The sequence below is a fragment of the Ursus americanus genome, chromosome 6 (genome assembly GCF_024610735.1).
Source record: "Ursus americanus isolate L20-20 chromosome 6, mUrsAme1.1.p, whole genome shotgun sequence".
Lineage (NCBI taxonomy): Eukaryota > Metazoa > Chordata > Mammalia > Carnivora > Ursidae > Ursus > Ursus americanus.
Genome location: NC_142132.1, coordinates 74,859,050 through 74,881,282, shown reverse-complemented (window position 1 = coordinate 74,881,282; position 22,233 = coordinate 74,859,050). Strand labels below are relative to the sequence as shown.

The following is a 22,233-nucleotide window of genomic DNA, read 5'->3' as shown; positions in this document are numbered from 1 at the left end:
TAAATAAATAAAATCTTTAAAAAAACAAAACAAAACAAAACAAAACAAAACAAAAAAACCCAACAAAGAGAAGAAGTCCAGGACGAGATGGCTTCACTGGTCCATCTGATCAAACATTTGAATTAATACCAATCCTTCTCAAACTCTTCCAAAAACAGAAGAGGGAACACTTCTAAACTCATTGTATGTGGCCACCATTACCCTGGTACCAAAACTACACAAAGACACCACAAGAAAAGAAAACCATCAAGAACTGCAAACAGACTTGTTGTCCAAAACAGGAGATTGTTTTGAAAAATAACCTCGATTTATTCATCCAGTAAAATGCTATGCAGCCATTACAAATGATTATATATACATTCATTCACAAGGAAGGATGTATATTACAAATCACATTTAAAAAGCAGGCTGAAAAGGAGTGCCTGGGTGGCTCAGTAGGTTGAGAGTCCAATTCTTGGTTTTAGCTAAGGTCCTGATCTTGGGTCTTGAGTATGAGCCCCGCATTGAGCTCTGCACTCAGCTGGGAGTCTGCTTGAGATTCTCTCTCTCCCTCTTCCTCTGCCCCTCCCCTGCATGCTCTCGCTCTCTCTAAAATAAATGAATAAATCTTTTAAAAAAAGCAGGCTGAATGCATTATAAACAGTATGATATAAAGACACATGCCTATATATATATATATATATATATATATATATATAGCATATATATATATATGCTTGAAATAATATACAGCAAAATACATATGAAATACTTTCCTTAGATGAAAAAGCAATGTTTGTACATATGCTTTTTATTTTTCTGATATGTCTATCATTAAGCATATATTATTTTATAATTAAGTAAAATTAAAATTTTCAGTTGTGATTAGATTTGGACTAAATGCCCTGATTTATCAAGCTCCTTTCCTAGTAGCAATAGGCTATGCTTCACATAAAACAGATGGGTGCTGGGTTAAGAATTTTAAGAATAAAAGCCTTTAGACTTTGATGAATAAAGCCCTAAAAGCACTGTGACATCAGGGAGAGCAATTCACAAGAATTTAAAAAATTCAAAGGTTAATGTAGGACATGGTAAACTGCACTGAAGTAAGAGGTTATATTGAGATTTATTTTTTCTGAGACACGTGGAGATCACTTTCTATTAAGGGAAATGTGGCAAGCATCTAATAGCTAGGGAAACATTAAGACTACAGCAAGTTACTCCAGTGGGATGGATGTAAGAGTCCATATGTAGTAAATAATCATTCCTTCTCGTGGTTCTATTTACAATTCCTGATTTTGAGATGCAACTTTCTCTAACAATTTGAGAGTAAGAAAAGTAGGAAGATGCTTTAATCAAGGCAAGATCTGTAACCTAGGGTCTATGTAAACTTTGTAGTTAATAAAGTTCTTGAATTCGATGGCACCTAATTCATGTATGTGCAAATAAACTTTTTCTTGAGAAATGCGTCCATAGATTTGATCAGAATCCTGACCAAGTGCTCCACCTCCCAAAAATGAAGACTGACCAACCAATCCATCGATCAGAGAGTGAATTTCAGCCTAGTATCATTATTTCCTGACTTGTAGAAAGTTAGTACTGGTAAAGAGAAATAGAGTGAGCCTCCAAGGAAGTATTTCCTAATGATGCAACTCATTCCTGATATGTTACAAAGGTTTGGCAGTTCCTTGACATCAAACTGTTTTTTCCCCTTTTATTGTCACTCTTTAGCTCGATGGCCCCCTTTACCGGCGAGCAAGTCCACACCACACACTGTTACTCTTCTTATGCTTCTGACATCTTCTATGCTACTCCTTTTACTATGTTTATACTTAGACTTTTTTTTTTTAAGATTTTTTAAAAATTTATTTGAGAGTGAGAGAGCACAGAAGGAGTGGGAAAAGCAGACTCTCTGCTGAGCAGGGAGCCTGATGTGGGGCTCGATCCCAGGACCCTGGGATCATGACCTGAGCCGAAGGCAGACTGCTTCACTGACTGAGCCACCCAGGTGCCCCTATACTCAGACTTCTAACTCTGTGCTTAAATCCAGCTCACACATTTATCCAAGAAGAATTCCCTGACCAAAACCCAATTATTCTGAAGCATGATTTCCTAGTTAATTAGCTGAGTGGACTGAGACTTTCTTCACCTAAACGGAGTACACTAGAGGCTAGCAAAATATACAACAACAACAACAACAACAACAACAACAATGATATGCAACAAAACAACAAGCAAACAAAAATCATGGAAGACTAACATAAGATAGATAACCTTTTATTTCTTTAAGAAAGGCTTTTACAAAGCAAGAGCCTTCTATCATCTACAAGACTGCATAAAATTAAAAAATGCAAAAAGGGCATGATATCAGAATAAGATGAGTACACTTAGTTTGGATCCCATTGCTTTAGTGTGTTAAACATTAGATTGGCTGTGTCTAAATCTATGGCACAGCAGATCATGAAAAAAAAATCAATTAGCAAAACTTTAAGATTCCTTGCACCTCTAAAATTCAATGATTCTGCAAAGCATCTGTAATCAGCAAACTCTGAAAACTGCTATATATGAAGCGCACTCTGTGTCTAGGGAGCCTTGCCTTGAGCTTACACAAACTCTCATCATCTCTTTAGCTACTCCCTCTCCGTGATCTTGACGTTTGTGTTTGCCAAATCAATATACTGCACATATGTGAGCCTGTGTTTTGCTTTTTATTTTTAGATTTTCCTCTACAATATTCACTTTACAATTAATACCCTTTAGATGTCCTTGTCTACATCTTTAGCTAATCCAGGTAGGTGTCCGCTGACAACACTTTAATTTATAAAATATCTTGGCAAGTTTAACTTGACCATAGTATTCCTAATTGAAAAGAACATTTTAAGTAGAAGGAAATTAGTTTTGTTTACTGTGTTTTTAAAAAAAAAAAAAAAACAGCCCACATGATTCTTTAAGTGATATTTGTTTTTGCAATTATTACCTTCAAGTCAATCCATGTTAAAGTATTCCCATGGTACTGTTTTTCAGTTTCACTAATGTCTAATACATGCTGCCCTTATCAGAAATAAAAAAAAAAAGTAATACTAGGAAAGCAGATACTTATCTTTCAAAGTAGAGATAGTTTTTGGTGAGTAATTAAAATAATGTTTTAGGTTGGAGACACAGAACACAGTTTATTTATAATGAAGGATATCCTTTCTCTCTACTCATAATTCAGACCTAGAACTTGTGCTTTTAGTATCAAATGAAACAAAAATGTTTTCAAAAAGAAAATGATTTGCCAGCAAAACAGTAAATCATTATAATTAGCTATTAGGTTAAGAAAAGGAAACAACATAAAATAACAGTGGTCTAAAAGAGATACATATTCTATAATTCTGCTAACAGGTGACATTATAAAACGCATGGGACTTGGATATGAATGCTCCTAATTAAGGCCAGTAAGGGATGCCTGTAGGTTGAGCAGCTGGGGGCACTCTTGTAGCTTGCCAGTCTGGCCCATTATCCAGATTGCTCTCACAAAACTTAAGACTTATAAATTAAGCCAAGACAAGATAACAATTGTCCTTATTCCACTTTACACCTTCCAGGCACCCAGCCCAAATTGTGAGATGCAGCATAGAAAAAATGTGATGTGATGGAAGGACATAGTGGGGGTGGGGGGGGCAGCCTCAAGGCAGACTTCTTCCCCTACATGGACCCCGACAGTCCCACTCCTCCTCTCCACCACTGCCTGCCTTTCCCACCTGCACCCACGGCTCCATCAGCGGCACTGCAGCCCCCCAAGTGGACAAAGACAGCCCATCCTGGTGGGAGAGTCTTATTCACTGCCTGCCTCACCACAAAGCTCTAAGAGACTCTGAATTTTAGATGTGAAATAGATGAGGGGTCCTCCACCCCACACTGTACTGTAAAGTGGATCATAAATCTGAGAGACCCAGATTCACCAAGATGAATGTCTGACATTTGGATTTCATAACCTGAGAATTTGGGAGTAGGCATGTTGAGATGTACTCCCAAGGTCCTGTACAATGGCTGTTATACACCCCGACCCACCACACACACACACACACACACACACACACACACACACACACACACACTTCTCTGCACTCAAGCTCAGACTGCAATGCAAAGAAGTAAGAACAAAGTGACATTGGAAAACCACATAAATCTACTCAAGTCTTTCAACTTCTTCAGAAAGGAGACATTCAACAACTTTGGTCATTTTGCTGTTCTTCAGAACAGAATACCTAGGTTATGCTGGCTTAATACCTAGGTCACGTGCCCCCGCTGGACTGGCACAGTGCCAGGAAACTCGCATTCACCTTCTTCTAATGTCTTTACAGCTCAAAAAGCACATGGCCACACACTCGTCCCTCAACAGATGCTTGCTCCTTGTGAGAGCGTCTTCTGTGCTCTACCCATCTCACTGCATCCTCAAGTGACCCTAAGCTACCTTCCCAGACTCTGCGTGGGCCGTCGCCCTGCTTCTCCTACTCTTCCAGACCCGCCACCCCCTGTCCAGGGCACTCTACCCTCAACTGGTTCCTGGATGTCAAGGGGAAATACAATGGCTCTCTCAGACACAGACGGCCCCTTCCCTCCTTATTCTTCCTTCCAGGAGTTAAAAAAAAAAAAAAAAGATGTTTTTTGCTGATAAGCACAGAAAATCATGTCAAACTCTATAAAGAAAGTATGATATCCCATCAACAAACACATGCAGTTATTTATACCACAGTAGGTTGTGACATGGGGACAAAGGAAAAAAAGAGTCACTAACGTCTCTATCCAGAACTCTGCCCGTGCTGTTCAGGAAGAGCATTTGCTTAACAGGGTCCAGCAACACCCAGTAATCGACATTGTCCTTTAAGGAAAGTTCGATGGTGGGGTCTGGTCCTCCCGCAGTCCCTTTGATCAGCATGTTATCCACCAGAATCGTACCTGTGGGCCAAAGACAGTTATTTGAAAACGTATGCTACTCATATGGATTCTTGAACAAGATCATATGCTTAAACCCCAGTTGACTGGCAAATTCATTTTCAAGCAGAAAACATTCAATGTTATATCTGGCATGATACAGAAAATGTCCTGTCTCCAAAAGGTGAGAATAACCTTTATTCCACTACTTAGAAAGGATATTTTTGGGACATGAGGGTGGCAGGCAGAGACTCAACCACTTGGTGAGTTTCATCATCTATTTCTTGTTTCCCTTTTGACAACTTCAATCTGTCCCCCTCCCTGTCCATCACTCCTCACAAGGGTGATCACTGGATTTTGCGCCGAACAAAAGGAAAGGCCCGAGATACAGAGACTGATAATTCAATTCACTCAGTAAGACTTCTGATATGAAAAGAGATAGCCTGAAATAAAAGAAAGGAGGAAAAGGAAGAGATAAAGAAGTAGCAAGGTCTCCCATGGTGAGAACTACTTCTATCTCTATTATCTTAGAACAAATCCATAAAATATAAACCTTAATGTGAAAGACAAAACTAGTGAGCAGACTTCATTCTTCTCGCAGACACGTTCTGGGGTACTTGACCAGAACCACACACTATTTCAGTGGAACATTTTAGTGCTTGCTTTCTTACTATCTTTTCAGCGCGGTAAATTGTAGACATTTGTGGAATGAGCTGAAAAGACAGTACATCTCTAATCTTTCCTATTTTGTTAAAGATTCCATGCATTTTGCAAGTTGGATGCAAGCAGCAGTGATGCGATTCAAATCCCATTTTTTTCCCCATACAGCAACAATTCCTCTGCCAAACAATAATGCACTATAGCTTAGGGCAATCACTTTCAGCCGATCCATTTTATTAAAATTATGGCATCCAGAAGAGATGGGGCTATGCAAATAAAAATGTACCCTCCTAAAGACATTAGAATAAATGGCATATATCTACAGAACTCATTGCCTTAGGATAGCATACAAGAATATATAGATAATCCATAAATATAAATCTAGCTTGAATAATAATGCAAAATGTATCTACTGCATTTTCTTAAGGCATGGATTTGGCCTACATGTTATATCGTTGCATAGTCACAAACAAAAGGGGAGGGTCTCTTTAAAAGATTTTCTCAGCAAATTAATAGTAATTAATAATAATAAAAGCTATACTATTTTTCCTTATAATATTGTTATCAGTGAGCTTCGCCTGTCTGGGGAATGTTGAAAGGAACCATCTTTTTGTAGCAATAAATCTGAATAGTGTTTAAATACACACTCTCTCACACACATGCGTTTCTAAATGGCAGAAGATCTCCTTCTACTTTATTCACATACTAGTACACATACCTGTAAATATAGAGTAAAACTGGTCCTTCTATATTTTATTGAAATGGCAACTAGATTCCCTACAGATAATACATCCAAAACTACAGTCAGACAATGGTGGTATTTTCTGACCTAAGAATATGTTCAAGGCCCGAGTACACGCTCATTCACAAATACGTCACACCACCAACCATTGAAAAATTATTTCGTAATTCAATATCTACTTAAGAAATTAAATGAGATTCTATTTCCTGATGAAGAAAAAGATACAGAAATGTACAGCAGTAGGTGGGCTAACAGCACTCACGCCTCGACGCAGCCGTGTGTTAGAGTCAGAGCAGAAGGCTCCCCAAGGCATGAGGGGGAAGGGGCAGTGAGCTCCCCTCTGTGGTCCAAAAGGATCATAGCCAGAGGAACTCGCAATCGTTATCTTAATGACAATGCCATGAAACTGAAACAGTGTCTCTGGACTTATACTTCATTTAATGATGTTTAATTTTCATGGAGAAGATCTGTTTTCTGGCTCCCTACTCAGTCCTCTGTTCTTCCATGACTGAAACTCAGCAAGAACGGTTTCTCAGGCTAATGTGCCGAAAAAGGAAGAGGTTTGCTTTTCTTTCACCAGAATACACCTTCACGTCGCTAAAATCTCTTCATACTTTCATAAGCCATGTTACCTTGGCCAAAAGTTTGAAGAAGAGAGAGAACAGAGCACAGCTGTGGGAGACATGATGCAGAGCTCTATCTATCTATCTATCTATCTATCTATCTATCTATCTATCTATCTAACTATCTATCTATCAAGGAGGAGGAGGAGGAGAGGAAGATGTTCACTCTGGCTTCCCTGGAGAGCCCCATCTTCCACCTTCCTCCCAGCAGGACAGGTGACACCCAGCTGGCCAACTGAGAGTCCATCTGCAAGCCACCATAGGTCCAGGGTTTCTAGAATGGACAGCCAATGTCCTGAGACAGTACTGGGCATCTGGGGACAACACAAGGCTTTGGCTCCTCTCTTGTTTTGCAAGTTTCCTCTTTTTCCAGCAAAACCTTCCGTTTCACCTCTTCCATGTGATGTTGAAAATCCATTTCCATCCCTGACTCCATTTTAAATACAAAGACGCAGATATATGAAAAATGAAAGGATAGGATACACAATGCAGCAGTAATAAGAAAGCTGGATGGCTCTGTTATTGTCAGAGAGTAAACCAGAACAAAGACTATTCTTAGGGGTGAAGAGACATACATCATAAAAATAAAGAGATCAATTAATTAACAGGTGTTAACCCAAAATTGACCTGTCTTGCAGAAGGCAGTGCCCAAGGCGGGATTCCTCATATGGAAGAATTTCTTTTTGTCGTAATAAAAAATGGTTGCAATCAGGAAAAAGGAATTAAACATAGTTTGACCCTCATGTCATAGAAGTTAAGAGAGGGCTGGCCCTGGAACTGACAGAATCCAATCCTGGATCCACCACTTACCAACCATGTGAAAGTGGGTAGACCACTCAACACCACTCACCTGCAATTTTTCTTTGCTATAAAATTAGGACCAAAGCAGAACAAATATTTCTGTAACACCATATGTATGCACCTGAAAAAAACATATGTTCTTGTATCCAGAGGACTAACCAAAACTAAAATGGTAAAAAAAAGAGGTCAGCGTTCCAAGATGGCGGAGGAGCAGGAGACCTAAAGTTCGTCTGGTCCCAGGAATTCAGCGAGAGAGCTACAAATCATTCTGAATACCTATGAACACAACTGGAGAACGAAGAAAAGAGTAGCAGAAACTCTATGAACAGAAAAGCGACCACTTTCTGCAAGGAGGAGAAAAGATGGCAGAGGAATAGGAGACCCTTTCTCAGCTGGTCCCGAGTCGAGCTGGATACCTACCAGACCATCCTGAACACCCATGGAATCAGTCTGAGACACAGGAAGATACACCTGGATCTCTACAAACGAACATCTCCAGCGCTGAGTATTGAAGTATGAAATGGGGAGCCGTGAATCCGCACACAGATATCGGAAGATAAATGGAAGGGGGAGGGAGCCTCCGAGCTCTGGCACCGGGAAGCGGTAGCCACTTGCACTGGGGAGCGGGCGGAGTCACGGACCGGCACCCGCGAGAGAGGGGACTGAGACCGTGAGCCGGGGAACGCAAGTGACCAGACTGAAAACCAGAGCTCCGGAATGCTCGCTGGAACCAGATTAAAACCGGGAGCTTGGGAGCATGTGTGTCCAAACTGAAAACCGGAGCTCCAGAGCACACACTCGAACTAGACTGAAACCGAGAGCTCGGGAGTGCGCGCGCAACCAGACTGAAAACCGGCACTCCGAAGCGCATGCGAACAATACTGAACAGGGAGCTCGGGAGCTCGGGAGCTTGGGAGCGCGCGTGGGAACCGGGGGCGGCTGGCGGTGTTAGAAACTCAAAGGACAGAGACGCACCGGCCCTGGAAGTGAGAGCTGGGACGCCGGGTATGGGGCGCACATCCCGGGACGCTGCAGGGTTGAGCAGCACCAACAGTAACGGAGTTAAAGTGGCCAGAACATCAGTGGAGAACGGTCCGCAATCTCTCTGTTCTGAGACAGAGGCTGGGATTCGGCCACTGCTGCTCTGACTCTCCGAAGAGCCACAGAAAACTGCCAGGGAAAGCCGCCAGAGAACAAAAGCTCGGAAATAACAGCTCACATTGTGCCCATCCCCATCCCTCCTCATGGGGGACGGGGCAACTCTACCCAAACAGGGTTGCCTGAATATCAGTGTGGCAGGCCCAACACCCAGAAGGCAGGCTGAAAAATCAGGAAGCTGACATCCCTAAGGTCCCTATAAAACAAGTGCACACTGCCTGTGTCCTGGTCAATAACTTAGGCTCTGGGCATCCCCGCAACCTCTCCTCCTCAGAATGACGAGGAGGAGAAATCCCCCCCAGCAAAGAAAAGACAATGAGCCCGTGGCCTCGGCCACAGAACTGATGGATATGAATATAACCAAATTGTCAGAAATGGAGTTCAGAGTAACAATGGTCAAGATGACGTGTAGACTTGAAAAAACAATTAATGAAATAACGAGAATATAGAATCTCTAAGGGCAGAAATGAGAGCAAGTCTGGCAGAAATTAAAAATGCTATGAATCAAATGCAGTCTAAACTAGACGCTCTGACAGCCAGGGTAAATGAGGCAGAAGAATGAATTAGTGAATTGGAAGACGGGATGGTAGAAGAGAAAGTTAAAACAGAAACTTGCCTCCAAAAAAATCCAATCTCAAGAATGTAGATTCCTGGAGATTACTGATTCAATGAAACGTTCCAATGTCAGATTCATCGGCATCCCCGAGGGGGTGGAGAAAGAGAGATGTCTAGAAGAGATATTTGAACAAATTGTAGCTGAGAACTTCCCTAATCTGGCAAAGGAAACAAGCATTCGTGTCCAGGAAGCTGAGAGGACCCCTCCCAAGGTCAATGAGAACAGACCTACACCACGTAACATCATAGTGCAATTCACAAATATTAGATCCAAGGATACAGTATTGAAAGTGGCAAGGGGGAAGAAAATCCTTATGTACAGAGGGAAAAATATCAGAATAACGTCAGACCTGTCTACAGACACCTGGCAGGCTAGGAAGGGTGGGCAGGGTATTTTCAAAGCTCTATCTGAGAAGAACATGCAGCCAAGGATCCTTTATCCAGCAAGGCTGTCATTCAGAATTGATGGAGAGATAAGGACCTTCCAGGATCGGCAGAAATTGAAGCAATTCATAACCACCAAACAAGCCCTACAGGAGATAATAAGGGGGATTCTATAAAAGTAAAAAGCCCCAAGAGTACTACAGAACAGAAATTTACAATCTATAGAAACAAAGACTTCACAGGCAACATGACATCATTAAAATCATATCTCTCAATAATCACTTTCAATGTGAATGGCCTAAATGCTCCCATAAAGTGCCACAGGGTTGCATATTGGATAAAAAGACATGACCCATCCATTTGCTGTCTACAAGAGACTCATTTCGAACCTAAAGATACACCCAGACTGAAAGTGAAGGGATTGAAAACCATTTTTCATGCCAATGGACCTCAAAAAAAGCTGGGGTAGCAATTCTCATATCAGACAGATTAGATTTTAAGCTAAACACTGTAGTGAGAGATACAGAAGGACACTATATTATTCTTAAAGGATGTATCCAACAAGTGGATATGACAATTATAAATATCTATGCCCCCAACAGGGGAGCAGCTAGATACAAAAGCCAAATCTTAACCAGAATAAAGAGACATATAGATAACAATACATTAATAGTAGGGGACCTCAACACTCCACTCTCAGCAATAGACAGATCATCTAAGCAGAAGATCAACAAAGAAACAAGAGCTTTGAATGACATACTGGACCAGATGGACCTCATAGATATATATAGAACACTACACCCCAGAACAACAGAATACTCACTCTTTTCGAATACACATGGAACTTTCTCCAGAATAGACCATATACTGGGTCACAAAACAGGTCTCAACCGATACCAAAAGATGATTATTCCCTGCATATTCTCAGACCACAATGCTTTGAAACTGGAATTCAATCACAAGGAAAAATTTGGAAGAAACTCAAACACCTGGAAACTAAGAACCATCCTGCTTAAGAATGATTGTGTAAACCAGGAAATTAAAAATCAGATTAAACGATTTCTGGAGATCAATGAGAATGAAAACACATCAGTCCAAAACCTATGGGACACTGCAAAGGCGGTTCTAAGGGGAAAATACATAGCCATTCAAGCCTCACTCAAAAGTGTAGAAAAACCTAAAATGCAGTTTTTATATTCTCACCTTAAGAAGATGGAGGTGGAACAGAAGAATAGGCCTAACCCACGCATGAGAAGGCTGTTGGTCAAGATTAAAGCAGAGATCAATGAATTAGAAACCAGGAGCACAGTAGAGCAGATCAACAGAACTAGAAGCTGGTTCTTTGAAAGAATAAATGAGATCGATAAGCCACTGGCCAGACTTATTCAAAAGAATAGAGAAAGGACCCAAATTAATAAAATTATAAATGAAAGGGGAGAGATCACGACCAACACCAATGAAATAGGAAGGATCATTAGAAACTTTTATCAACAGCTGTATGCCAATAAATTAAACAACCTGGAAGAAATGGATGCCTCCCTGGAAACCTATAAACTACCAAGACTGAAAGAGGAAGAAATTGATAACAGACCGATTAATTATGAAGAGACTGAAGCAGTGATCAAAAACCTCCTCAAAAACAAGAGTCCAGGGCCTGACGGATTCCTCGGGGAATTCTACCAAACATTCAAAGAAGAAATATCAACAAGGAACCGATGGACTTGAACCATACATTAGACCACATGGACCAAACAGAGATCTTTAGAACATTTCTTCCAACAGTAGCAGAATACACATTCTTGTCAGTTGCATATAGAACATTCTCAAGGAAAGATCAGATGACAGGATACAAAATAATGTCTCTGCAAATTTCAAAAGATTGAAATCATACCAAGTGTCTTTTCCTACCACAACAGTATGAAAATAAAAATCAACCACATGGGGGTGCCTGGGTGGCTCAGTCGATAAGCGTCTGCCTTCGGCTCAGGGAGTGATCCCAGGGTTCTGGGATAGAGCCCCACATCAGGCTCCTCCGCTGGGAGCCCGCTTCTTCCTCTCCCACTCCCCCTGCTTGTGTTCCCTCTCTCGCTGGCTGTCTCTCTCTCGCTGGCTCTCTCTCTCTGGCTGTCTCTCTCTGTCAAATAAATAAATAAAATCTTTAAAAAAAATAAAATAAAAAATAAAATGGTAAAAAAAGAAACAATAAAAATATTAGAACAGTTAAGTATTTAATGATATTTTCACCAAGCATCATAGTCAATGTTTTCTAGCCTTCAACATTGGGGTTTATGCTTCTTCCTTCAAAGAGTAGTTATTTAGGGGCACCTGGGTGGCTCCGTCAGTTTAGTGTCTGACTTGTGATTTCGGCTCAAGTCATGATCTCAGGGTCGTGAGATCAAGCCCCACGTGGGGCTCCGCACTCAGCTCAGTAAATAGTCTGCTTGAGGATTCTCTCTCTCCAGCTCCCTCTGCCCCTCCCCTGCTATTCGCTCACTGGTGCTCTCTCTCCAATATAAATAACTAAATCTTTAAAAAATGTAGGTATTGAAGGTGATTTGCTTCCAAATAGAAACCCTTTTTCATCACAATTAAAACCTTGATCCAGTATATAGCTATCTTCAATAATCTATTAGTTGAGGTTAGAGAAATAACTCTGTAATTGCTTCACCTATACCGACAGCTTCTCCAGCTGGACAGATTACCTATCAGTTGTAGACAGTAATGGGGGCTCTATGTGCACTAAGTAAGGGGGTTGCAGGAGATTTTCAGTGTTTTTTTGAAGATCTTCTTACATAGTTCTTTCCTTTTAACTATGAAAAAAGCTTTCCCGGAATATTTCAAAACATAAGTATACTATAAAATAACTATGAATCAATATCATTTCCTCATGATACCAATGCCATTCCCTACTTAGCAGTGTGCATAAGGTAAGTGGCATCAAAGAAGAGCCCATTGGGTTGTTTTAACGACTGAACTAGACAATGTGTGTGAAGTACTGACTTCAGTCCCTGGGACAGAATAAAGACTTGGAAAGTTTAAGTTACGGTTACTGTTGTTGATGTTATTAGCACCATTTTGAAAGAGAAATCCCGTGAAGCTAATGCAAAATGACTTATTTTATGTCCCAGACATCTTTACAAACCAAGTCTACTGTTCATTTCCCAAAGCTAGGGTTTTCCTGTTTGCTCAATGCATGGGCATGGTGGCAGTCTGGAAGAATTTATAGGGACTCAAAGATTTGAGTCACAAATAATCATTCTAGGAAGTCAGAAGATAGGGAGAGAATGCTTTCTGTAGACAAAAGTGTAGAGAGAACCTCTTACATTCAACTGATGGGCAATCTGTCCATCATGAGGGAGTGGTACCCACTCTTTCCACTTACTAACCACAGACAATTCTGATTTTTCTCATATAAACACAGATTAGATTTGATGCCAAAATGGTCTTATTTAACAAGTTCATACTAGTAGCAATCTTTAGATTGAACACTTTCTACACATCCTTAGCACAAGTTTGCTTCTATAGGAACTAAACACACACACACACACATTATAGGAAGTACATACATACACACACACACACATATATATATATACACAAAAAACTAAATATAAATAAATATTATATTTATATTATTTATATTATAATATTTACAGTATTATGTTATATTGCATTATATATTATATTTATATGAACTATATATATTTATCTATACTATATATACTATAACTAAAAATTGGGGTATTTAATATTTTTCCTGTGAAAGTTATGTGGCTCTTTAAATAGGCACTTATAACACAAATGAATTACTATCCAAAAATGCTGTGGAGGTGGCAGTGGGAAGGGGGGTTCCGTTGCCTTCCTTATTAACCTAATTCAATGAAGCTGAAAAAGTAAGTCCTACAGGGAAAGAGAGTAATTGACTGTTTGGGCTCATGCCAAACATTAAAATAAAGAAAATCACTCTGCCCAGAACCCACTAGCTGTTGCTATAAAACAATTAATTATTCAAAGGTATATAACCAATATGGATGGTATAAAATCTCTTGCAACAGTCTTTCCCCAGTTTAAGCCAATTGGCGGAATGCTCAGCTACATCATCTAGCCAGAAGAATCTATCGCATGTTACTGCCTGCAAATGAAAACATAAACAAAGCTCCCAAAGGCACATTATTTGACTAAAACAAATTTGAAAATAAAAAAGTGAAAATGTAGCTGTCTGTACTTTTTCAGTGAGGTTAACCAGAAAGCATGGCCGTGATAAAAATCTGGATTCCAAGATTAACAGCCTAAGCAAAACTTTTCTTATGCTCAAATCTTCTTCTTTGGCAAAACTTTCCAGGACTTTCCTGGAAGTAGTCTCTTCACTTGAGTTTTTCACACTTCGTAGTCTACGGTTAATATAAATTATACATTTCAGCTAAGCATATGTTCTTATTCTAGCTAGAGCACTACTTGGTAAACTCCTACAGGGAAAGAAATACATGTGTGTTCAACAACTTCATAAAAAAATGTAAATTTTGATCAGGCTGCGTTTGCATATGAAGGATGTATTAACCACGGGCAACATCTGCTAAAGTTGGAAAATGACCCCAATCAAGTCAACAGCGGTGAGACAAAAATGTGCAGAAATTACAAGTATACTGCTTTGCCAAGTGACACTGGTCTTTACAAATTATACTTTATTAACCTCAAAAGAACAAAGCATTGCAAAATGGGCAGCTTTGAGTGCATTCCACTTATATTATCTGAGTACCAATAATTTCTACTTACTTGTGATTTTTACTTCACAGTGTTCAATAGGTGATCTATCAAGCATGGCACAGACATAGAAAAACTTTAGAAATAAGAGGGTTTTTTTTTTCCTTCTACCCTTAACTTTTCCTTAGAAATTGATATAAATGCCATTTAGACAACTGCTAACGTGTGTATTCTGTTGCAAGTATTAAGTAAATGCATATGTATTATTCAGTTTGTTGTAGTAGTCATGTTTATTTTGTTTATATGTCATTTATCCAATCAAAATAGAATAATAGAATTTTCGAACTAGAAGAGAGCCTGCTCCTTCCTTCATAATGCATCCATGAGGAAAATGAAGCTGATCGTCTGGTATCTCCACATCTCTCTATCCCAAGAATTGAAATGCCCTGACCAAGGCAGGGTAGCTAGTAAACACATATCCAAGACCAAACCCCACGTTTATTACCTCACAATGTAGATCTCCTTTCTCAATGTCTTGCTATCACACCAGAAATATACAAAGTTGTAAAAAAAAATATGAAATGATGAAAACCTTGTTAGTTTTGTTTTGAGCTCATGGGATGCCCACACAAAAATACTATAGATTCATTATTTGGAATTCTGTACTCTATCATCTTCTTGACAAAATTTAAAGGGTTAAAAGGGAAACAACTCTAAAATAAGATATAGGGAGAAACCAGGGCCCCTGGGTGGCTCAGTCGGTTGAGTGTCCGACTCTTGGCTTAGGTCATAATCTTATGGGTTCTGGGATGGAGCCCCACTTCGGGCTCCATGCTCAGCTCAGCGAGTAGTCTGCTTGAGATTTTCTCCCTCTGTCCTTCCCCACCTCTCTCTCTCTCTCTAATAAATTAATCTTTGGGAAAAAAAACATATAAGGAGAATAGTGCAATGTAATTATCAATGACCTGACCCTAGAACTAATTTTCCCAGATTACAGATAGGTATAGATATACATATACATATGGTATAGTCTTTGACCTTATAGCTTACCACTCATAAAAGAGAATAGATAGTTGGCATTAAGGATAGCCCAATAAATCTTCAGCACAGACTGGGAGTATTAGTTTAAGAAGTGAACACACTAGCCCAAAGTCCCTTGGAACAATCATGGTACCTCCTTTCCTGTGTGGCACAGGGAAGAATCTGGAACACGGCAAGGGGACCCTGAGCTCTCCAGAGGCTGGAAAGGCTCCATGGCGGACAGACTTTTAAGGTGTCCCCTATAATGCCTGCCTCCTAGTTTCATGTGAGGCCCTTCCCTTGAGTGTGGGTGGAACCTTGACTTGCTTCTAACCAAAAGAATATGGTGAAGGTGATGGGAAATTATATTTACGTGTACATTATGTGGTTGCATTACATGAGATTCCAATGACTATCTTGTTGAGGCTCTGTCTCTTTCCCTTGCTAATTTTGACAAAGCAATGAGTCATATTGTGAGGGTCACTTGACAAGGAGCTATAGCAGCAGAGGGTGGCCTCAGATGATAGCCAAACAGTCACAGAAGACTTCAGTCCCACAGCCACAAGGAAGTAGATTTTGCCAGCAGCCTGAGTGAGCCTAGAAGCAGATGCTCTCTGAGTCCCATCTCAGTGAGACCACAGCCCTGACAATATTCAACCTGAGTGCTGTGAGGGTGAAAGTAGAGGACTAGGGTATGCTGTGCCTCGACCCCTCGCCCAGGGAAACTGTGAAATAAATAATAAATGTGCATTGTTGTAAAATATTGTTGGTTTTACTATTGTTATGTAGCAACAGGTAAGTAATACAGTTCTAAAGCCAAAAAAAATCTATGTTCAAAATCTTGGCCTCACTAATGCTGTGATCTTAGGCTAGTTCCCTAGATTATTGCAATCAGCAATATACATTATTAATATACATTAATTAATATACATTACTGTTAGGAATAAATAATGTATATACACAGAGGCACATTGTTACTCAATGAATAATACTTTTCATACCATTGCCACTGGGAGTTTACATAGATTGGAGCATAGAAAGGGGTTATTCATTCCGTTTCGTTTGGAATGTTTCATTGGAAACAGCAGCCACAATGCTTTAAAATAAAATATATATTGTTTTCACAACTGAGATAAAAGAAGTACAGAATATACACAAAAGTGCACAGGAAAAAAGAGAAGATCATGCAGATGTGAAACAGAAAATAAAAGGGGCAGGAGGGGACCAGAGTTATCACTGAGAATGTGTCATGGGGTGAAAGTCATTTCTTCCTGGCAAAAATAAAAGTGAACAGGATAACAGGCAAGGGGGTCCTATTGGTCAGGTCAAAATGCTCACCTTCTGCTTACCATATCAGCGGGGCTAAATGCTAAAACATCAACTAAGTGAATTAGAACATATTCAGTCCACAGGCATATTCCAATGATAAAGGTTCGTACTTTTAGAATTCTGCAAGAATTTATTATTTTCAGACTCTCCAATTGATGCAGTTGAAGTGACAAAAGAGACCATATGTTTTTTAAATATAACGATTATGAAAAGGGAGTTTAAACATGAGCCAGATCTTCAGTCTCGCCCACCATGGGAAACACTGAGGACTCTAGTCGAGCAGCTGCTGCTCACAAAAAAAAAAAATCTATTTGGTTGAAATTAGAGAAACAAAAATCATTGAAGATACTGTTTTAAGATGTGTATGAGAGACTGAGTGATTTCAAAAGATAAAAGCTAAGAAGTTCTTGAAGAGGCTCAACCTTTCAACCTGGGCTCCGTTAGAATCACTTAGAAACCCTGAATCCTGGATTGTTCTCTGACTGGAACAATAAATCAAATCTCTAGCAAGATAAGGATTTTTTTTTTTTTTTTTACCAAAACTCACTTGAGGATGGGAATTTGCTTTCTTTAGTGAAACTGCAGCTGTAGGAAATGTTCACTATTGTTAGATAGGTGATTTAAAATAAATAGGACTTCAATGTTTTAAACAATTCAATTCAGTTAAAATAAATAGGACTTCAATGTTTTAAACAATTCAATTCAGTTCGTTTATCAGTGTGATCTATCAGATGGAAGAATGACAGCCATCCAGGGAAAACTCTGTTGGGGATGTTTGTCTACCCCTTCTGATGTTTGAAGAGTTTATCCAAATTTGTCAAATTTGTCAATATAATTTAAAATGGTTACAGGAGTTCAATTATTAAAGATGACACAGAGAGGGGAGCGTGGGTGGCTCAGTTGGTTGAGCGTCTGCCTTCGGCTCAGGTCATGATCCCGGGATCCTGGGATCGAGTCCCGCATCAGGCTCCCTGCTCAGTGGGGAGTCTGCTTCTCCCTCTCCCTCTGCTACTCCGCCTGCTTGTGCTCTCTTTCTCAAATAAATAAATAAAATCTTTTAAAAAATGACATAGAAAATTAATGGTGTAAAGGAATTAAGTTTGCTAAACTCAAAAATTAAAAGAACATTAATCAAAAAACAAATTAAGGGATTTTCTCTTTTTTTACTAGCTTCCTACATTTATTACAGGAATGAGATCATTTATAACTTGAATTTAAGGTAAAATATGGTTTTGATTTTAAATTTTAGTTAGGACCCAAGCAGCTTCCAGGTAGACACCCCTATGTTAAAAAAATAAATAAGCAAAAGCACCTCATTGAATAGGGTTTGCTGGAAGAGGTATATAAGACAAAGGAGAAGGTAAAAAAAGAAAAAATGGAGACAGAATTAATGGTCCTAATGAAACAATGGATCCATCTTCTGACAACTTATTTTTCTGTATTTTCTCTGTTTCTGGCTCTTTCTAAATGGATTTGTATTCTAGGTAACAAGATCGGTACTATCAGAATGTTCTCCCCCTTCTAACTTCAGCTCTACCTCGCAGTAAGTATTTACAATATTTTACCACATACACCAGTTTGTACAATAGCAACGTGGTTTTCCAGTACCTCTGGGGGGGATCCTGAGGGTCGTAACTCTAAAGTTGTATCTCTTTCCTCAGCTCCAAAATCATTCAAAGAAATATGCCATAAACAATAAGGTGAGCTTCTTTAATGAGGAACTGGAGTAAAGAATAAAACGTGAGGATGTTACAACCATCCTAAATGTCAATTAGAAAGACATCACAGAAAAATATTTTACTTCAGTTGGTAATTTGCCCCTGGAAGCAATCAATTAATTGGAGGACATATTTAGTACATTATGTGATGAAGAATAATTTGCTTTTTAATATAAAAGGAGACACATATTATGACAATAAATTCTTTAATTTTTTGTCACGATGTCTCTGCAATAAAAGGTATATAAACTTCAGCTTTACTATTCAAGAGCCACAAGTGCACTGAAATGCCAGAAGTTTTCTAGAAAAGACTTCTTCTTAAAGTACCTTCCTCAACACTATGCTAAATAACAGATTTTTAAAAATCTGTAACAGGTATAGGAAGAGAGGCTCGTCATATGAGAAGCTGATCGAGCTAAGCAAATTTAATTTAATAGGCTTTATAACTACTAATGGAAATAAACTTTCTAACCCTTATCCTTTTTCCATAGTATAATTTCCATTAAAAAAAATCAAATAAATAAACCAAATTAAATTAAATAAGCTTCTTGCAGATATTTTTAAAGGGTATTTCAACTGCTTGGTTTCTAGGATAAAATTGAGAGAAAAGTATTTTATGCACTGAAGAAGCTATTTTAAAGCCCTGAAAAGTGCATTTCCAGAATCTGTGTTATCCTGTCACCTTTTTAGTTAAGGGAGAGGAGTTTAGTTGAACTTGATCCGATATTAACCAGAGATCCACTTGAAAGTGATTGTGTCCTTTCTGTATTTAGTTCACTAGTGCTTAAATAAAACTAGAAGAGGTGCAAGCTTAATTAAGACTACAAGAAAGCTATTATTTTGCATTTGAATCTCTTAATAACCTAATATTAATTATTACCAAAGAAACTACTAATAGTCTTCCCTGCATAGAAAAGTGACCCTTCTATTAAAAACAAAATGAAACAACTCTCCGGTTGTTCAATATCAAAGGATAAAAGAATTCATTCATATCTGAAAATTGTTTTACTTCACAAATTAGTAAGCTTACCAGGATTTATCCAGTACCCTTGCACTGTACCATGGTAAGGATTTTAGGCAGCTTAGATTTGAAAGAAACTTCTTGGGGTGGCTCAGGTTAGCAAGTCTTTTTGGAAGAAAGCTGACCAAGCCACACGTGTGGCTCCCCGGGATCTGGTAGTGCATGCAAGCTCTTGTCTATGTGATGTGCAAGAGTGGGGGGCTGAGGCTCCTCTCACTTCACACCTGTTCACAAACCCTGTGGCTTGGGTGATGTGATGAGAGAAGGCTCCCCGCGGTCTGACAGTGGATGTCTCCTTCGTGAGTACTGGGAAGCTTAGGTAGGATCGAAGCCAGCTCCCTGAGTGATGTCTTAGCTGGTAGTTTCTTTGCTGAAATGCACATGCTTCCTTACATCTGAAAGTGAGCGCAAACTCTTGCTCACTGGGGCAGAGGTGCTCCTGCCATGCCCCATACCCCCATCTCCCTCTTCTTCTTACTTTGACCTGCCCTGCCTTAGGAAAAGAAACCTCCCCTCTGCAGAGCTGACCTCCTCTGGCCTGCATGGAACTCCCTGCAGAGATGACGTGGTCTCTGGGCACCTGTGTAACCCCAAAGGGCCTGCGTTAAACAGCCTGGACCGTGTTTCTCTAAAAAGTGTCTAGATTCTGGGTGCCCAGATGGCTCAGTTGGTGAAGCATCTGCCTTTGGCTCAGGTCTTGATCCCAGGTTCCTGGGATAGAGTCCCACCTTGGGCTCCCTGCTCAGTGGGGAGTCTGCTTCTCCCTCTCCTCCTTACTCATGCTCTTTTTCTCCCTCTCTCTCACATAAATAAGTAAAATTAAAAAGAAAAAAAAAGTGTCTGCATTCAGTGGGCCACACTTGCAGTAATGATAAAAAAAATGCTAATAAAGCAGGGGTCTGAGCTAATCTAATGTACCACTGCTAAAATGAATAATTTAAATAATAGTCTCCTTTCTTGTAGTATCAATGTTTATAAAGTGTTAGCGAAAACATTCTTTTGATGTCTGAAGTTTCCACTGCAGAAATAGTGTCTGTTGGTTAACAAATCAACAGTTTCTCTCTCTGTGGCTCTATTATGAAACTTGCCAGCAGGTGTGACCAAAAACCCTGGCAAATTCAGGATCTTCTTGCCAAGTAATGTGTGGAGGCTTGGTGGGTAAATTTAACACACGTAAGTCCTCCAGCAGTCAAGGAAAATTGTGCCTCTTACCAAGAGAGGACTGCATGTTTCTTATGATGCCACCATGTCTGGCTAGACTTGTAACTCCTGCCAAGAGGTGACCTGCTTACCTGTGGCCAAAGAGACCGTAACACTGTGGCCCCCAAAACTTATCTGCATTACGTTTTCCTTGGTGACCAGTTCACCCACCCAAGTGGTTGTAACTGATAGCTCTGAATGTACTGCGGGAACTGTGGTTATAAAAAATAAAATGAATAAAAGAAGCCTCGTTACCAGAAACAAAAGATTTTGAGAACTGGTTGGGTGAGCACTTAAGAAGAAAGTAAAATAATTGTAGTTTCAGAGAGTCTAAACCAAAGACGTGGTTGCAAGGAGAGTAAATCTGGGAGAAGTGGGGATCAGCGCCTCTGACAAGGGGCAGAGGGAGACGTATAGTGGCGGCAGGAATCTAAAATCCATGTGGGGTAAGCTTTGCAGGCAGGTCACTACACAGAAGTTCTTGATCAACCTGAGGGTCCTGTGGAGATATGGGCTGAAACACAGGTGCAGCTGAGCTGGTTAGACTGGAACGTGGATTTCCTTGCAGGAATCTCATGCATCACCCAGGATTTGGGAAACTTGCATAAACTAGTACCAAAAGCTTTGAAACTTTTTTCTTTATGTCAATTTTCCATGAAGTGATACCTTCAAGGAAACAGTAAAAATAAACAAAAATAAAGCTGGTCATGGATACGTTGTTCCATCAAAACTAATCAACCAAACTTTTTGAAATTAAAGTACTTTCTATAGTGCTATGTTTACCCAAATTATATTAGTTATCCAAGAGTTATATGTATATTTCTGAAACAGTGCTTTCTGTCGCAGTTCAGCTCAGTGGACTTGATGGGTTTCCTAATCGGATCTCCCCTGCTGTTTGTAAAACGTATACATGGGATGTACATGGGGTCATCCTTCTTCATAAAACCAATATGAACTATTTTTGTGTTCATTTCTTCAGGGTCATTTTCATCACCATCATTTGGTTAGCTATCACAGTCTTATTCAGAAAAGTGTCTTTTCAAAACAAAGAAATCCTATAAATCATATTCATCATTGATTTATTGAGGCTACAAACAATACATTTCATTTCCCAAATTTAGCTAATAACATTAATGTATTAGTTAAGAGAGGGTTTATATAATCATTTAAATGATTATAAACGTAGCTATACAAAATGTATTTTCTCTGAATTTTGAATTATTCTGGGTTGGCCAAATAACCTTTTATTACAAACGGTAACACCGTCATGCTGCACAAGGCTAGCACAAGAACAGGGGCGCCTGGGTGGCACAGCGGTTAAGCGTCTGCCTTCGGCTCAGGGCGTGATCCCAGCGTTATGGGATT

General features: G+C 39.6%; 1 protein-coding gene across 1 annotated transcript in view; it reads right to left on the bottom strand.

Annotated features, from left to right (window-relative positions):
• Positions 1-22,233, bottom strand: part of PCDH15 (protocadherin related 15) — a 1,630,853-nt gene that overhangs the window by 511,741 nt on the left and 1,096,879 nt on the right. Inside the window, exon 6 of the mRNA XM_087863140.1 lies at positions 4,760-4,920. Within this exon, the coding sequence (XP_087719266.1) occupies positions 4,760-4,920 (161 nt within the window). The remainder of the gene's footprint in view (positions 1-4,759; positions 4,921-22,233) is intronic.